The sequence below is a fragment of the Anopheles ziemanni genome, chromosome 2 (assembly GCF_943734765.1).
Source record: "Anopheles ziemanni chromosome 2, idAnoZiCoDA_A2_x.2, whole genome shotgun sequence".
NCBI classification, from domain to species: Eukaryota; Metazoa; Arthropoda; class Insecta; order Diptera; family Culicidae; genus Anopheles; species Anopheles ziemanni.
The window spans coordinates 13,520,486-13,539,893 of record NC_080705.1 but is presented as its reverse complement, the minus strand read 5'-3'; the positions used below and the strand labels follow the sequence as shown (position 1 = coordinate 13,539,893).

At 45.1% G+C, this 19,408-nt stretch overlaps 1 protein-coding gene across 1 annotated transcript in view; it reads right to left on the bottom strand.

Annotated features, from left to right (window-relative positions):
• The window catches only part of LOC131292713 (lachesin-like), a 50,090-nt gene that overhangs the window by 13,527 nt on the left and 17,155 nt on the right, over nucleotides 1-19,408 (bottom strand). Inside the window, exons 3-5 of the mRNA XM_058320849.1 lie at nucleotides 19,124-19,340; nucleotides 16,428-16,586; nucleotides 16,071-16,199 (exon numbers count right to left, since the gene is read on the bottom strand). Of these exons, the coding sequence (XP_058176832.1) occupies nucleotides 16,071-16,199; nucleotides 16,428-16,586; nucleotides 19,124-19,340 (505 nt within the window). The remainder of the gene's footprint in view (nucleotides 1-16,070; nucleotides 16,200-16,427; nucleotides 16,587-19,123; nucleotides 19,341-19,408) is intronic.

The following is a 19,408-nucleotide window of genomic DNA, read 5'->3' as shown; positions in this document are numbered from 1 at the left end:
TGATGTGTTCACACCGGTTGAGAAGCACACGGAAAGAGATCCATTTAGTGGGCTCAAATCTGTTCATTTGTTTTCCATCTATTTTGGCGGATTTTTCCACCGATTGAATGGGACCATCGTGTCGTCGTGTTCGGTGAGGATTTTCTGGTTGTTTTTTGTTTCGCTTTCAAACTGTCGTTTAGCGTAGTGTTCTATCAAATCGTTGCAAAAAGGGAACCGAAACACCAGCAGGGTACACTTCTCTAAATGGCTGGAAAAACAAAGTGAAGTGAAAGTACCGAAGCCGCCGTTGCCATCGAAGGCCGCACCGTGTTATGTTTGCCCTGCAGGATTCGAAAAAGGGTCCATTGCTGGGTGAGGTGGATGGAAATTGAATTTAAATAAATCCACCCGTTCAGCCACGAGGAAGCACCGGGTACGGAAATCGAATCGAGGTGTAAATTCCACCGGGAGCTGACCAGCGTACTGCACCGAACGAACCGTTCCATTCGTGCGGTGTTGGAAGAGCATGAGTTTTTCCCTTGCCTGCCTCGCGGGACTTCTAGCCTCAAAGCTAGATCATGTCCAGAGCAGAGGTTGAACTCCTGGTGGCCGATGGCTTCTGGTACGGTGACCAGACTTTCGGTCGTGCAAGCGAAAGGTTAAATCGAAAGGCCGTCGCTGCTGAGTGGCTTTGGCCGGGGTGATCTGATATGGTTGAATTGATTGGAATGTTAATAGCAATGGCCGATTGAGGGTGGCGATACGGCAGGTAGCATCGTTGATTCCACGTGATGATTAGGCTATGAATAAGAAACCATCTGTTTTCCGTTCCATCAGCGATGACGTTGGGTGTTTTTCTTTGCCGACCGGCAGCAGCTGGACAAGCACATTTTCCGGAGAGGCGAGAAAATGGTTTGATTTATTAGGAGTGTGCAGTTGAAAGGGCTTTGGTTTTTTTCAACTGACTTAAAAACTTGATCCAACAGTCGAAAATTAACCTATTTGTATCTTTATTTATTTTCTCTGAAGTGTTCTTGTAACTTTTGGTTAACTTTTACTTTCTGAAATGAGAAACAGCAACCTATTTTTCAGAAGCCTTCATGTACTTGGTTGTTGTTGAACGATCGATCAGAAAATCATCGCAAAATTCAAAAACAAACATTAAATAAATACGTATTCTCGATAGCGCGTTTCATACATAGGAAAAAGGTGTGGAAATTCAGTTCTTACTATAAGTTTTCCTTCATAAAAAACATACTTAACCTCCGATGAGAGCACTTAAAAAAACAACACATTTAGCACTAACATTAGGGGAAACACTTTAAGGATTTACCACGGAAAGCATCAGTGGTGATATTGCTGTCGAGTGCTGGATCCTTCCTCGTCGTCTCTGATTCTCTGGACGTTCGGTTGCAACGTAATCGCATTTTGCCACTTGCCATCGACACGGACAACACATCTGGGAGCCGTTCGGTCCAGCTTCCAGAGTCCTGTGGGCAGTGATTTTTTATGTGCACGGTCCTTGAAACTAGCAGTAAGTTGAAGCATATGGGAAGAGTTGGTTGGAATCGTTTTATGTCCGTTTTGGCTGGAAAAATGCACTTTTGGTCTAGAGGAACATAAACGACGATTTGCATCCGCGAGTGAGCCCAAGGGACGTTACAAATTGTGCTAAGGCGTACTTTACAAACACCGTTGCCTGAAAGTAACGTATAATTTGCCACCGTAGTTGGATGATAACATGGAATATTTGTCATTTTTTTCATTATTTTATACTTAGTTTTTCACGGAAACTATATTGCATATACAATATGCATTAGAAAAATGTTTGGATGAATTGTTTGATTTGAAGATTTACTGTTTCAATTTAATTTCCTCGAAATAGGATAGAAATATTCCACATGTTGTGCTTGATGGGGTCAAAATCCGCTGTGGAAAAATGGATAAGCCGCAAATGTTCGCTATTTGTGGAAGGCCTCAAATCGGGATTCGTTTGAAACACATTTGATGTCAGTTCGTTGAAATGAGGTTACGCCAGAATGTGTCCAGAACGCCATTCGCCTTCACTGGAATAGCATCACATAGTGTATGTGCAATCCGAGGCCATTTTTCCACAGGCCACGGGTTTTAAAGGGAGGCTTACGAATGAACCGAGAACGGCATCGATGGTCGCAACCATCGGGGTTTGTGGCCCCAACCTTCACTGCCGGAGAAGGATAGATGGATCGCTCGAGTTCCGAAGCAGGTGCGTGGAATGACGTTGCCCGCCATCAGGTTTAGCTCTTCCACCGTAAGCGTTTTTCCTTCTCCGAACGGCACTACGTCAGGTACGGTCGACTTTGGCGGTTTTGGTTTTCCACGCGATACGAACATATGAACGTACGCGTCCGATTTTCGATGCCGTACGAATCCTCGCACCATCCGGGTGATAAGATAGAATCAGTTCCCGGGCCCAACTCTTGTGGTGTCGTACGATTTTCCCCTTCTTCTATCACCCGCTGGTTGGAGTGGAAAGCGTTGAGTGCTTTAATGGCTTGTTGGCTTAAGGCTTGTTGAGAATTTTCGCATTGTTCGGAGGATAAATCAAGCTCCTTCATTCGTCATGCTGATGAGCCGTACACGAGAGGTGATGCGATCATTGTCGAGTGACGGGGGGCGTTGGAAAAGGAGCAGAGCTGGGCTAAAAGGAGGCGTAATCGCCATTTTTTTCCTTTCTTCCGGACTTCATTTTGCACCCGCAAGCTTAAATCCGCGTGTGGCACGATATTCAAATTTAGATTTGCGTTCCGTACGGGCGAAAGAACGGAAACGTGTCGGTTGTTTATTCGTTGGAGAACTTGTGAATGCTAAAATGCTGTTGATGTTTGGTAACTGCTGGAAGTGTTTTGCAAACGGTTGTTTCTTTTCCCAGCCCTTGGGATCAACGATTTATCTGAATGTTCACAGGTGTTCTGTTTGTCTTTGATTTTGAAATAACAGCTTTACGCTGCGGTTTAATGGAAAAGTTTAATAACAAAGACTTTTTACACATTTGCACCTTAAAAATTGTACTTGCAAACATTTGCTTGAGAATAATTTTTAATAATTTTCACTTAAAACAGAACCGAAATGTAAAATTAATCAAAAATGCACCACGTTGTTGCCGCGGGAGGCCAAACTTCAAACGGACCGGAAATATTACTGCACGTTCGGCTTGCATTACCCTCCGCGCTCCCTCCAGTGACCACCGTTTCGCAAGTGGACTTAAAAATGGGAGCGAAATTTTTGAGTAAAATGTTCCGAGATTCCGAGCATGCATTACGCTTCTTTCGTTCCGGGGGTTTCCCTACTTTAAATCAACGCAATAAGCAATTTCTTTTCATTTTTCAAAGGAAAAAAAACGTTGAACCACACAGCTTGCCAAATACTTTCCCCCCCACAACGGTTGCTGGTGGGGATGCCAAACTTTGAAAATCAACGGTTTCCTTAGATCCTCTTCCGAGGAAGAAGGAACATGTTCATAAATATTTTATTGCTTCCTCTTTCGTCGGTTTGACCGGGAGCTTTGGAGGAATCTTAGTGTTCGCATTTTTTTGTCTATATATCGGTTTGTGTATTCTGTTTGAGGCCGAAGGGCAGAGGGGAGGGAATTTTATTTCCATTGCAACAACCACAGTTGGGGCCCAACATCTTCTCGGGGAACTTTCTTGTTCTTGTACGTTACAAAAGTTCATCCACTCCAGAATACCCCGTCGACTGAGTTTCCCGTTTGATGGGAATTCAATTTGTTGGGCGTGATGATGGTTGGTGCCAGAATGGTGTGTTGTGCAGGAATCCAGCCTCAGGACGGTCGGTGTTGGGATGAAAATTCGTGCTGGCGGAAGGAGAAGGCGAAGACGGTGTCCGGGAAAAGTGTTACGAGCCCCCGGGGGTCATCAAATCAGTGGTAAACCGGTGGGTTCCACTCGATGTCTCGAACCGTCGTTATCTTTCGTCGGTTTTTGAGCCGCTCTTCAGCAGCAGAGAGAGCAGACGAGGCTTTAAGTGGTCACATCATCAACACTTTACGGTTCGCTGAATGTTGTTTCGTTTTCCCTAGACGGTCTCATAAGGACGGGTTTGGATTTGCGGTTTTGTGGTGGGAAAATGGGCGCCTTTATGGCATTATTAAATCGATGACGGTTTGATTGTCTACGAGAAGACTGAGGGTCTCGATACAATTGTCTTCTAATTGAGGTAAACCTGTTGCGGGGTCAGTTCTAGATATTTTAAACAAGTATACAAATAAGGAGTTCGAATATTCTTTGAAATATTTTTATCGTTGGAACGGTATACACGAACATTTTACTAAAGATATGTTAAAGGTAAAATAATCAGTGAGGGTTCATTAATGGTGGAGAGCCTGAAGATGGCAGCAGCACGGACAGGCGGATACCAATTATGCTCAGTTGATAGGGCCCGGAGTAATGAGTGAAGCTTTGAGTAGCCAAGAGAAAAGATAGCCAGAGGCGACTCTAAGACAAGAAAATGATCTGATGAAAAACAACAACTCAAGAGCTATATAAAAAAAAAATACTGTCTTGCATTGTTTGTGTGTGTAACTATAAGCGCGCATAAGGGCATCTAAAGCAGCAAGCGAGAACGATTTGAATGAAACATAAAATAGCTCTTTTCTCGTCGGCGCTCGGGCCGGGGAAAATAAAACATCCCCACGGTTCCGGAAGGCATGAGCGTGATTTTGCCAAGCGATTTTCAACTGTTTGGAAACTTAATTTCATTTCTGCTGATGCAGATGCCTCGCGGAAATGGAAAACTTTTAGCATAATTGGAGTTTTATGCCGAGTGCCACTTATTTCATTTAGATTGTTTCAGGAACAATCAGGATTGTTCTTGGCCCATTTTTTTGGTCTGTTTTCTTCCAAGAGATCAGGCTCGTTTCGAATGTCCAAAGCATACGGAAAAAAAACAGCTGCAAGCAAATGAACGCTTTGATGGCCGGCGAGAATTGCATATAAATCATATTATAAAGAGTGTCAAACATGTTAAAAAACTAATTAAAATGTAGAAATGGTATTGATACCGAAAGAATGTGAAAAAGGAATTCATTAAACCCTTAATGTATCAAAGCAAAAGTAGTTTTGATTGATGCTGTTATCTAACAGGCCATAAACTTTTAATAACATGCTGAAACACGTACTTCATCCACTCTTCTGCGCATCAAACTAAGAAGGTACTACAATCCAAGATTTAATAAAATATGCAGTTTCTCGCAGTAATAAAAAAGCAGACACTCAACTCCGTGTAATCATAGTTTCATCGGGAGCACATTTTTTTCCCTACCGGACGACCTTCTTGCTTCCCTTAGTTACATATGCTGTCGCTTCTTAAATCTTGTCTCCAACTCCGAAACGCCCGGACGATGTTATCTTAAGAAATCGTGGGTTTAAGTATGGTGAGACCTTTAGGGTAACGAAGAACGAGCGTCGTCGATGAGGGAGGAAAAACAACATGAGATTAAAGAACACTCCCCTCAAAGCGTCCGTCGCGTCGCCGGAAGTGAAGATTAAAGAAGCTCCAAAGTAACCACCGTGCCCACTTTCGAATGGTCGTTTTCTTCGGGTTTTCTTCACCCACTTTTTTAAAGCTTTCCTTGTCCTTAGGAAACAGATGTTTCGACCATCTCCAGAGGGAGGATCCGATGGGTCGAGCATATTTTGAGCCAAAGGTAGGCGGACCCGGAGGCGACCACTACGCAGCGGTGAATTTTCATTGCAAGCAACACGGAGGTAAGTTCCGGTGGCAAACGGCTTTCCTCGCGTGCAGCAATGGTGAGCGGGAAAAGACGAATCCGAAAGTGTGGCAAAAACTTTACATCTAAATGCTAATATTTCCAGTGTGTCACATCGGTGGTGTCGGTCGGTCGGTCCTGGTTCTGCAGTTCCCCCCAGTTCGGAGGTCCAGAGGCCAAACTCACCGGAGAGACTCACCAGAAGACATTGACACCAAGTTGTCAGCAGTCGCGACGGGGTGAAAGGAAGAAAAAGGAAGTAGGCAGGCGGTTGGGAAAAATTTCGTAATTTATATTCAATCATATTCCCATGGTGTTCCATGGCTGCCGTCGAGAAACGAACGTGGGGACGAAAGTTACTTCTGAAGGATTTTCGATCCTTCGCCAAAGCAAGGGAGGAAACTAAAGGAGGAAACCGAAGAACAAGAGAGAGAGAGAGGAAAACGCGCCCTGTCCTCCCCAAGTGTGGCAGCTGATTTTCGACTTGCCTGCTGCATAATTTGCTTTTAATAAAATTGTTAACAAACATAGATCGGGACCACGACGGTGGTGGTCGAGAAACAAATTGGTGCGAATATGTGTTAGCTTTGTCACCCCGTAGTTTTTTTTTCATTCTCCCGCCAGGGACCGAAACCCGGAAGGAAGCCATAAACCAATCCCCACCTTTCCACCTCGGGAAGGGGCGATAAGGCAAGCGCTTATAATGCTCGAAAGAGGGCCTCGAAATGGGTCGTATTTAAATTTGCACGCTTGTCTTGCGAACTCCGGACATGGCCCCTTCCGTCGGGCTCAACAGTTGGTTGGGTTGGGATTGTCGGCAGTTTTGTTGCCGGTCGGGACACAGTGCTACAACTGTTTGTCGGGTCATGGGTGGTGAAATCGAGTGGTCGTTTGAGTGTTATTGAACAATTTTGTCCTCGCAAAGCCCTCTCTGCGGAGGAAGGAATGGATTGGGTGAATGTTTGTTTGATAACGCCTGCGGGAAATGGGAAGCATTTGTTCACTTGTTGCACACGGGCGGTGTTATGTTTGTTCTAGCTTGTGACCGAGTGTTTGCAGGATAAACGGACGAAATACAGATTTGATTTCCATCACTGGTAGTGTTACAAGTTGTAAACCGACCGATTTTTGCTTGTTACGGTATGGCTGGTATTTAATTTTATTAAATAATCCGATATAGATATGTGGAGTGTATGTTCACGGTTTACGTACACATCAAAGCAAAAGTTGAAATTGAAGTAATGAAATGTACTTAATAAAGACTTTTTATGTTTTGCTGTATAGCGGGATTAATTCTCGTTTAATTTGTTTCGTTTGAAGAGTGGAAAATATATTTAGCTGCTATGTTATTTGTTGCGACAAATTAATGAATTTGATTGGTATTAAGTATTAGCAGGATATTTAATCATGAAAGAGCAATTTGAAACTTTTAACCCAATAGCTGTGATGTTCTGTTTATTCTGAAGCACATGATTAAGCGGTATCCTACATTCAATATGAAAAATAAACGATCTTTGAACATGTTAAATACATCGCTGGTATAGTTGGCAGGGTAGCAAAGGTGAACAACAAATTATCCCTTATACCACCAGGGACTGGCCAAGCGTTTGGCTGGTATCAAGGTTCATTTATCATTTCGATTTATCGCGACCCGTCCTGCCGGTTGTCACTTTCGATTGGTTTCGTTTATGAGAAACACTATTTCGTTTTCGCGTGCGGAGCATGCAGAGCGGTTCAACCTGCGGAATAATCCTGCCCAATCCTCACCCTACACACAAACAAACGATTTTTATCGTTAGACCATAAAACGGTTTGACAAAAATCCACTTTCAAGCCACATTTCGTTGCCTTTTCCTGGTCCTGTTTTTTTACTAAGACAACCTCTTCCACTATGCTGGTTTCATATTCTTTAGCCGTGACGGCATCCGACCGGAGTTGTTTTTGCCTCGAACTACCCCGAAGTGTTCTAACCGTGCTGCTTCTTTGGCACGTTTTTTTTCCCCGCTCGTCTCGAGAAGAAATGAAGAAAAAGGAACCCGCCGGAACCTCAAACCACCATAACGATGAAAGCCGACATAAAAACCGTCAACCAAAGTGGCAAAATCATGGTTATTGCGCCCGGCCTGTTCGCCAGCTTGCGGCGGACGAGTTTTCTCTATCGGCACCGCACTTTTCCCACGTTCCAAGCCGGCCCCGTTCAACCCTCCCGGCCCCGGCTGTCCGGGTGTTGAAAACCGAAATGGAGGAAACTGTTGGCATATTCTTCGGTTCGGGGTTTTCCCCGTCAGGCGCGTGTGTTTCGAACGCGCTCCGGAGCATGGCGTGCTGTCGTCATGTTGAAGCTAATCCAGATCTGCAACCCCGGGAAAAGGGCGAGTCTGCTGGGGTTGCGCTAAGAGCTTCGGGAAAGCATCGCCATTTGGCGTCACAATCCGGAAAAGTATTCTACGGGCGCGGGAAAAAAGGGGGGGATAGGTGGCTGGGAAGCATAAGAACACATCTGCCAAAACGCACCCCTCCAACGGATATGTCGTCCTTCCGCCGGCGCGCCAAACTTTTGCCGACTGTTTTTAAGTACATAAAATGTCATAATATATTTGCACTCGGGGTTTTGGAGATTTCCCGCTCTCGTGACACTGGATAACGTGTGACACCCACACACCCACACACTGCGCCCGGCAGTGGATAAGGATCGGGGTGAGTTTACTTTATGCCACGCTGTGTGACTGTAAACATAAACACACTCCCAGAAAGTGCCAGACAGACCGACTGACAAACGGGAAGCAAATCCTTCCCGGCTCGGAAGACTTCCGGCCCGTCGACGGCGTGGTGTGGAAAGTGCTTCTTGCGAAATGAAGTTATGATGGGTTAAGGACAAATATGAGTCAATTTTATCGTGACCAGGCGCGGGAAAGACGGTAGAGCTCGAATGCGCTCTTTTCCGACGCGTACTAGGATATTGTTTCCGGATTAGGGAAAAGTTTTGAATAATTGCTCAAACACTCTGACTCAGTGCTGGTTGTGGGTTGGGATGACGTGGAAAGCATGATTAATCTGTTGAATCAGTTTTAGAATGTGAGGGGGGACCGAGGTTCATCAGGATAACAGAAATCTAATTTGTGTATTTTAAGCATGACAGATTGTGTTCTTATAGAAAAGCGTTGTTTAAACATAATATTAATGAAAAGAAATAGCAAGATCAAATAGCTTCGCTTGAATTTATAAAAATACGATTATAATAAAAATTAACATCTTATTCCATTTTTTAATTTAAGATTGTTGTTGTGGGTTTCAATATGTTTACAGTTTTAGTTGTTTTGAATGCTGAGATACCATTAAAAATTATTATCAGTTTGTATTTGAGAGCTTATTCACTACCAAATTTGAAACCATAAGCAAAATTTACTTTCGATTGGTTATTGGAAGTGACTGATCAGGGTGAAATAGAACAGAAATGGCAAGTGTTTGTTCCTCAAATATGGTATTCATACCAATCGATATGTATTATTAATGGCTTTGCACTCTGTGAGTAAAATAAAATCACTTTTCCTCTACGTTGGACATCAACGTATCAACTTTCTGATGTGAGTGAAGAAGCTTCGTTCCAATGATAAGCCTCGTATAGATCCATTCGGGACATTAATCCGAAACCCAGCAGTTTGATGGACGCAATTTTCCTCTCATTTATTATTTCTTCTCCTGTTAGCGCTAACGCTAACTAGGAATGTAATTAAGGGTACGGTTTGATTGGATTTGATTGCGGGATGGCTTTCGAGGGGCGATAATGAGAGCGCATATCCGTCCGAGGGTTTCGCGTGCGTCAGAATCTTCTAATTAAATCAACTCCCGACCAAGCGCCGTGTAGCGCCCGGTGAGCATTATTTACGTTGCGCCGAAAGAAGTCCTTTCTTCGACTTCAAACGACGAGACCCCGGTCGAGTGTGGCCCCGGTCGAGAACGTGAGTCTCATCCAAAAGTCCACGCACGTAGCCGGGCTCGTTCGTGGTTCGTGGGTGAAAGAAAAGTTTGCTTCCATCTGGCTATGTGCCCTTCGCGGCCCAAAGGCTTACGCTCAACTTTAGCACGGAATCTTGCTTTGCTCGGGCTTGTCTCCTCCCCCTCCCCCCGGTAGAGAAGGAAAGTGGTTCGGCCATTTTTTCGTTTGTTTGTGGTATCCTCCCTTTACGGTTACGATCGGTTGGCTGATGCCTCGCTTCGTTTTTTTTTTCATTCTGTCCGGTGTGAAACTAGACGAAAAACGTCTCTTCGCCGGCATTGGCTTTCCCTTGCGTTTTCCGCGCTAAATTATCGTCCCATCCGCTGTCCGAAAAAACCACAGAACGGAATGGGTGGGGGAAAAAAACGCTGCTGCAATTCATTGCAGATTCCCAACTCGGCAGAAATCGGGAAGGCATCCGGAGCATTCGCGGGTTGGATTTCCCGGTGGGGGTTGAATGGGCGCGCCGTAACGTCCAACCACACCTAAACGCCCAGCCATTTCACCCACCGACCGGTGTCTACGCAGTGTTGATTTTATGACTAGCATTAAAATTATTATGCGATTCGTTTTACGATTATGTCTACATCGTGGAAACATTTTACCGCGGGTTCCGATGTGTTTTTTGTGGGAGGATGAGGAGGCAGTGGAGGGTGCGAGCGAATGGAAGGATAATGATGGAAAGGGGATACGGTGCCGGAGTGGCAGCCTACAAATTTTACATTTGTTTTTCGGGGCGCAACCTGCCCGCCCGAATGCGGGGAAGCACCACTTGATGTCCTGTTGGGATTTGTTCTACACGAAAATCTCCGCACCCGACTGGTGTGGGTTCTTTAATTTTGCTCCACTTTCCGGGACGGGATTGTTGAAAGTTGTTTTTACACCACTCAACCTCCCCCCACGAGCGTATTGTTACCCTTCGTTGCGGGTGGGTGTGGGCGATTTTCCGACACATCACCGCAAAGTAATGCGCGCCGGAAGGTCGTGAAGAAGGGGGCCAGATGGGTGGTGGGGAGGCCACGGAACCGAATGGAACAAATTATTGTAACGGCCATTATGTAAATTGGGGCTTAGACAGTTCGCGCTTATGACTTTGTCTGCCAGTCTTTCGTTGGTCATTAGAATCTCTGCTGTGCGAATGTTCGAAAGGGGGCCCTGTTTTTCGTGTACTTTCGCGCGCGAAGGCTGGCTTTCCGACGGACGGCAAACCAGTTGCTGGAGCGCGCGAGAAGAGGGTAATTAGTTAAGCCGATTGCAAGATAGCGCAGTCATTTGGCGGTCTGTCGAAAATCGCCAAAACAGTTAATGGCCCAGCTGTTTTGGGAGGGAACGTTTTCTTTGCCGCGCAAGAATAAGCAAAGACGATTTGCGACGACTGTAAGGACAGCGTGCTTGTTGAGGAGCACGGGGAGAGCAAGAAATGTCTGTGAAAGAAATGAAACGTCGCCCATAAGCTGTATCGTAACGAATTTTTGACAATGTGCTAAGTTGACATTTTCCCTTTTTACCGCAAGGTTTTGCAATGTGCGTGATTGAAGGTATCACATAAAAAGATGATAATCGTTGCGACAGCATTTACTCAGCTTGTCGCAACTATTTTGGCAGAAATTAATGTTGCTCCCGACATTTGCTTCAGATTGTTTCTGTTACGCGATCATCAATTATTTTAGCCTTGGCAAGCTGGTATTATAGGTTGTTTAATTATGTAACGCCATATTTTCCTAAAATGCATGTACCGTGCATTCTGAAGGTGAGTGTTTTTCCCGGAAGCACATTACAATATAGTTTGAGAAAAATAATGTGTTAATCATATAGCAACAAAACTGTTAATGAAATAATTGATACATACTTTTGCATTGCACTAGAAACCTGGAAAAACTTTATTTTAACTAGTTAACTAGGTTAAATTTTACAATTGAGAATTATATCAGAAATAATTAAACAAAATGCGTTATAAAAATTCAATTGAGTTAGGCGTCTTAGAGATAATACCCAAAATATTAAAAATCACATTTGATTAGTTTTGATTGATTGTCTGTCCATCTTTAAACTGTCTTTTAATAAAAAAGCACACTCTACATATTTACTAATAATTCTTACTCAACGCTTACCAAAATTTTCAATAATTTTTTCTTTCCCATTACAAAGGCTTCGAAGGGTAATAATAACTACCGGATACAAAATCAAATTAACCCTCCCCAATCCACCGACCTGGACTTCGATCCTTAATTAGATGCAAACATTTCCCGCACGTCCGTACACGTCAAGTGTTTGGGGCTCATCAGACGGCCGCATGGGTGGGTCGGCTCCAACCATCGAACCCATCGCCACAGTATCCGTGCACGTCTTTGTTGAATCGATTGACGGCGTTTGAAGTGCCATTTGATGGTCAGCATCAAAGGACCGGGCTTTGCTCGCCCTAATCTTCCGAAGCGAACGCTATTTATACGAGCACACTCAAGGCCGGCAGCTCAAGAGCACCCTCTAGCATCCTTGGCAGATGCGAAAGGGCAAACATCACGAGGTTTCCCGCCTTCTTGTTTGATGGTCGTGGACATGTGTGTGTGTGTGTGTATGAGTTTCCATTGGGTTGGGTAGCAACCTTAGCAGTGACTACCAGGTCGTCCAGTAAATGATGATTGTCTTCATTAGCAATAATCGTTATCCCACCGGAAGTGGATATGCTGCATCATCAATTATGTTGCCCGAGGATGCCGATTGGCCGCTCCGTCTCCCACACCTTGCAGCAGATCACGCCACAAACGAGCCACCCCTCCCCCCGGGGGTGGGTCGTAATACGTTCCACCAGCTTTCATGGGTCGTCTCGGACATGGAGCCGTTCGGGGGGGATAATTTTCGACACCATTTAACAGGTTGACTACACGATCGATGCTGGTCAACCTTTAACCACCGATATCGTTGAAACGGCGTGTAAGCACGACAGGAACATAAGGTGTGTGTATGTGCAAAGGAATCTCTCACAGCCAGTCGTCCGTCTCACGGAAACACCGGTAGTAAAAGGAGGAAAAACTGCCAATTTATTTGATTGCAGTCTACTTCCGGCCGGCTTCGGGTTCGCCCGACGGAATCGAATTTTATTTTGCGAAGCAGGAACTTCGTTTCCTTTTCGCACCGTTCCCTTCCCTAAGGGAAACAGCTCGGAGTTCCTCCACATCGCCGTCTTGTCGCAGTACGAGCTCAATCAAATGTTGCCTTAAATTGTGTAATTCTGATTATTAAGCCACTGATGCCTTCTACCTGATAACGGCCACCTTACCTGGGTTGTGTGTTGCGCTGAACCGTCTCCCGGTGGAAAACTGCGCCTTGAAAGGCGGCCGGAACAGAAGTCTAGTGAAGCGATATCTGTATTTGTACGTTTGTGCCAGATTGGCTTTCTTTTACCGTGCCGTTTCCGGTCCACTCGTTTGTGTGTGTGTGTGTATTTACATCGCACATGTCCCGCACGTACGCGTCATCGGAAGTGTCTAGCGAGTCTAGACCAATCCCACGCAACGGCAAAAGGCTCGTAAACGAATGCCACAAGCGACGTAAAGGACACAGCGAAGGAAGGGAGAAAAAATGAAAGAAGTCGACCGTTTCCTCTTCGTTTGGATCCTTTTGTGTCTCCCAGAGCATCACGTCCATCCGGCAGGCCGGAACGTCGGTGCAGGGAGATATAAACGGATATGCCCCACCCGCCGGAACGCGCCACCAGTGCGCCAGTTGATTTTTGCTCAAATATTTATTTTTATTATTTCGTTCACACCTTCCCAATCATCGCGTCGAAGTTAGGGAACGACGCACCGACGACCCGACCAGGCTCAGCCAGAGTTGCTCCTTTAGTGGCACTGGAATTACGGTGGTGGTATTGAGTATCTTTCTCGCCCTCCCAACGAAACCATCGAACCATCGTCAGCTTCCCCCAAGTTTGTGGTGCTTCCGGGCAAAGGAATTCTTGGAGTGGTGGAGCACCAATTCGCACCAGCTTTACGCTTGATCCGGCCCGAGGGTGGTTGCGTCCCTTTTGTCGAAGGGTGATGGTTGGGGCGGTTGGAAAAGGGACCTGCTGCCGGAATCAGTTGGATTGCGGGAGGTGTTGAGTTGTAGGCAGATCAATGAAGAACCGAGAAAACCTCCCTCCTCCATGAGTGTCTAAGACATGTGCAGGTGGTGGTTCTTTGGGAAGATTCTTCCGTTGCCGGATCAAATAAGGATAAGAGGGAACGGAATCGGGGAGATTCGGGATTGGTTCGGGGCGGAAAAGTGCCGGAAGGAAGCACCGGAACAAGATCAGTCTTTCAAGAAGTGTAGCTTTAATTTTTTATCCCACCATCGTGTTACATTGTCCTGCGTTCTAGCCTCACCACCACCAGGTTCACCACCTCCCGGTGTTCGCCAGCGACAGAGTGGTTCGTTGGCAAGCATTCAGATTTTTCCCGAATCCCGTCGGCGAAATGGCGCGAAGAAGATATCGTAATTCAATGGCGATGTTAAATTCTGCCCGAACCCATTTTTGGCATCGTTCAACGGCGCTACCGAAAGTCGTTTCGTGACCGTTTTTCGTTCGCTTCCCGCGGTAGCTTTAAGGATACATCACGATCGATCCGCGTGAATGGGAAGGAGTCAGGCTAGGGGGAGGTGGGGGCGTTGGAAGCGTTGTCCTTTACAGTCCACGACGTCGCCGCCAATGATGCCCATTTTTCTCCGATTTCCGTTCGGTAAATTTAAATTTTCCTTCCGACTGTGCGGACGGAACTCGAAGTTCTGAACGTCGCCAGGATGTAGCGTGAGTTATTTTAGTTGAGAACGGAGAAAAGATTTAAAGTGAAAGTGTAAGATCAATGGGCACTTTAATTCCGGGACGTTCATGCTTGCATTGATTTTCTCGTGATTCATTCCAGCGGATTTCTTCTACTGGTAGGAGAACAGGTTTGAAAATACAGAGTGTTTTCTCGGTAGAATTTCCGAAGATGAAGTGGTACGATTCCGTTGATCACATGTAGTTTGATTGATTAAATCCATTCACGGGAGTCAGGACAGATGCGTTGATACGGACTCGTCGTGAAGGATGTTACATTATTCAAGAGCTTGGAATCTATGCTGAATAGATAACATGTTTATCTCTTCAAATACTTGGAGTTTAAAAACTAAGCTAACATACGCTTAGACTGTTTATCAAACAAGTAACAATATACTTTTTTGCAATTTGTCTTACAACATCACAAAACAACATAAAATATGTGTTATCAATAAAAAATTGTGCAAGAAATGATATAAGCGTGTGTCAAATAATACCATAGATTGATATCCTGCACAGTAACGCCTTTAGTTTAAGTTATCATTAAGCTTTGGACCGAATGCGCCACACAATTTTGTACTGTATAAGTTAGTTTAAAGTATTAGTTATACAATTTAAATTAAATGACTTTCCAAGTTAATTGAGAAAAACAGTAGAAACATATTAGAATAATCTTTAAACTTGAAAGACTCTGCTTTGAAATCGATAGCAAAGTGGCACTGACTTAAAAAACAACCTTCATAAATAAATCCCCGTTCTCGGAGATCGGTTTTCCAAGCGATTGACATAAGCCCCACGCCGGGAAACGGAAGCGCAGTATAAAATTCAAATTAATCCCCCTCAAATCGCCGATCATAGCCCGCAGTCCCGGAGGTACCGGACACTGAGCTAACAAGCGGGCTGACACCTCTAATGGTTTTAAGTAGCCAATCCATTCCGGCATTCCACGGCGTCCTCCGGGGCTCGCTCGATGGCTAAATGGACGATTAGTGTTTTTAATTTCCATACTCGCTCCAGGATTATGGCGACCGCCATCGGTATGGAATTATTCCACCATGTTTGTCCGTTCGCCCAGCGCTAGTTGTTTTGGGCTTCTTTTTCTGTTTTTGTTTCGGTTTGTTGCGCCGTGGTAACGACCGACAAAATTCTAGCGCCGTGGGGCTCGGGTGGAAATCACATTTACTGTTGCTTGTTTGCACCGGGAATGTATTTTTTTGTTTCGTGTTGTTTCGTGTCGGTATTACTTTTCGCTCATGCGATAGGGTCCCCGTGTATGTACTAGCAACAGTTTTCCCCGGCCTGGTTTCCACACGTTAACGCTCGCTTCTTCCGCTTCGCCCAACGGGGCGAGTTTAATTTAATGGCAAATGTAAATTGGTTTTAATTTAAGCAGTTACACCACAATGACGCCTAGGAACAGCGACAACAGGGCACACAACGCCGGTAAGGGAAATTCATGTCCATTTGCCCGAATCGGCGAACGTGTGGATAGTGCCGGCGTGTTCCGTGGAGTGCGAAATACTTACAGTCAACGCTGACTTTAATTCGCTTCGACACCGTGGGCGGTACGCCGTTCGATGCAATGCAGAGGTATGCACCCATGTCCAGGCGGGAGATTTTCGTAATTTCGATGGAATTGCCCTCCCACTCGGGCACTGCGGGTGGTGCCGATTTTCCGTGTTCGATTCAGCGTGCAGAAGTGGTTGTCGTAGCGTACAGGAGGGTGAGAAAAGGGAAAAGAAATTTATTAATGCAGGCGACAGACCGTTCCCGTGTGGTCGATAACGGTGCGAGAACGCCCGGGAACCGCAACCCGGGGTTTCTTGAGCCGTTTGGAAAATGTTGCCCACTTTCTTACGTTTTGGGTTTGCCAGCATACTTACCGTTCAGCGATCTATTAATGGCTATCTTGGAGTTGTCGTCCCGTTTCCATTTTACCGTCGGCGTTGGGCTTCCTGTGGCGCGACATTTTAGCGTCACGTTGGAACCCTCCCGCACGATGACGTCACTGGAGCTGAGGGAGTCGTCGATGTTGGGCGGCACTGGGGGGGGGGGGGGGGGGGATAGTTAGAATAATAAAAATAATTATCAACAAAAACTCCTGTGTGTCACGGATAAGAATTATGAATTTGTTTTTCAAACTAGTTATAACTTAAGTGCTCGTTTTCATCAACAGAACCATGTCCATATGGCTTCACAGAAAAGTACGACTCATGATGAAAAAATGGAAAAAGTGTGTTTTTATCTATAGCTAGCTTAAAGTTTGCATTGATTTTTGAAAAAGGTGTTCCTTTCTTTCCAGAACCATTTGATCAGTTTTGATTTTGATTTGAATACAAATTTTCCCATTTCTGACCCGCTTTGGACATCATTTTCTCCAAAATCATGTTTCTACATACCATCAAACCCAATCGAATGTGACAAAATGAATGATTTAGAAAACCTTTATCCAAAGTTCCCTATTATTCAAGCACAATAAAAGCCACCATCTCCGGATGTACAGCAAACGAAATTTTCTCCAAAGAAAATCATACATCCAGAACATGAGGAAGGTGTGAACAAAGTGTCACAATGTAAAAGAGATAGGAAAAAGATATGTTGATGAATTTCTCTGCTCAACTCCACATGGGTGTTTGGAGGACGAATGGGAAAAAGTTGGCTGGTTTTTCTTCACCGTTTCGGTATCCCCCCCTGCGCTTTGCAAGAGTTTTCCTGAATGGGTGCCAAATTTTTCATGCTGTCCTAGCATAAGGATTACTTGCTTAGAACACACACACATACTGGTGGAAAAACACGCCGCACACCCTGCGATAAGTGGGGGAAACGTGGGGGTTTGCATTTTTCAAAGCATTTCCCTTTGGCCTTCCCGTTCGAACGATGTTGTTTTTTTTTTGTATGGCCCGGTGTCTGCACCGTTTGAAAGATGGTGAGGCTCAAGATGTCGACTGTTCATAAGAAGCGTCCGTTTTACTTCATCGTCCTTCCCCAAAACCACTGTTTGCGTGGGCTGCACGCTCCAGGGAAATGAAAATAAATAAATGTTTATTTTGAAATTGTTTTCATGCTCCGGCACAACCAGCCGACCTCCCTCCACCGTTCCAGTCCCCTATTACCGGAGGTTGTTTGCAAGCCAAGCATCTTTTGGGATTTTTCTCATCGCCTCCCCCCACCACCCGCCATTCGGGGGAAGTTTAACCGTTGTTTTTCTTGCATCAGCATCCGATGGCTCAACACAAGATTGCTAACCGGGAAGGTCTCGAACCGGGGCCGGCATTGCGTCCATCGTCAATCGTCTTGCAAGTTTTGCCCGGTTCGTCTTCGCCGTGCCGGTGTGCAGCCGGGTCGCGCGCGTACTTTACGTATCGGATGACGATGTGGCTGATGATCCTAATGTGATTTGAATTTAAATTGATTTTCCGTTTCTTCATTACGCCTATCGTTTTTCATCGGCGCAAACGACAAAAGTGCAAAATCGAATCACTTCCGTTCGCTTCGGTTGCTGCAGTGCTGATCGGATTTAGCCCCACGGGTTCTATTGTGCTGCGAGACATCGTTTGGGGGGTGCAAAAAACGTGAAAAATTGCAACAGCATGCAGGTCTACGGCATCGAAACAATATGATGAGCGAAATTGTATCGGCGCCCGGTTTCGGCAGAAAGCTGACTCGGGCAATAGATTAAAAGGAGCTGACAATAACAAAAAGGCAAGTCGAGTGCTAAGGTTTGTGACTTCATCCAGCGGAAGGATTCAATACAACGGTATGCAAATTCAATGCAGATTCCATTAGTCATTCTCGCCATTTGAAACCGATCAGTTGCAGTTTGGAAAAAGTAGTCATGTTTAACAATAAGCAGCATTGTTAATTTCTGCTGCAGATCTCGACATTCAGGGATTATTTCTTTACGTAAAAGAGCTCAGTTCACAATTATCCTCGATGTTCTATGTTTTATAAGCAACACATATTGTTGGTAAGGAACCGGTTGAGAAAAGCAAAAGCAGTCCTTTCATACATAAATGTTCTTCTCTTACTGCCTGCGAAACTAATCTTTCTGGAGGGATAAGTTAATTACTGCCGCTTTATCGCGTCACCGTCCCCATTACTTAAAGCCGTTTTCGACGACACAGGCAATTTATCCTGGCATTAGGAGGGAAAATTAAATTTGCACCTTACGGCGCTGTAACGACATTGGGATTGAGTTTTTTCTCTCCTCTAGCACTGTCGAGAATCTCGGCATTGTCGTTCGCTTCCCAGCAGCTTCGAAACAGAACCTGTGGATAATAGATGGAGCAAAGAACATCGATTTCCGTGCTGGCGGGTTTTTATTCCACTAAATGGCGCTCGTGGCGGAGACAGGATAAACCCCGCTCCGAAAGTGTCCATTTCTATCAGCTGAAAAAAAAGTTGGATGTGACAGCATCAACGATTGGACGATCAGGTGAAACAGATCAGGGAAACATGAAAAAAAACTTAGCTACCATTCAGCATTAACCGAATCGAAAAGTCATTAAGCTTTTCATCGTGCTTGTGAGTTCCTGCTTAATATTAGTATATAATGGGTTTTTCTCTTCAAGCTACTTACCGACCACATGCAGATAGCCGAACTGCGTCTTTGCCGTGACGGTGTTGATTTGGCACATGTAGCGTCCCTTGTCCTCCTCCTGCACGTTTGATATGTGTAAGAACCAGGTCTTGTGCTTGTCGTGCTTGTCGTGCGTGACGCTAATGCGAGGATTCCGTGTGATCACATGGTTATGTACAGTAAGGATCGCGGACTGCTCGAAGTGCATCCACGCTACCTGAAAGAAGAGATACGTAGCAAAGTCGTATGAACGATCCATAATATGTTTTGAGGAGTTTGTTGGAG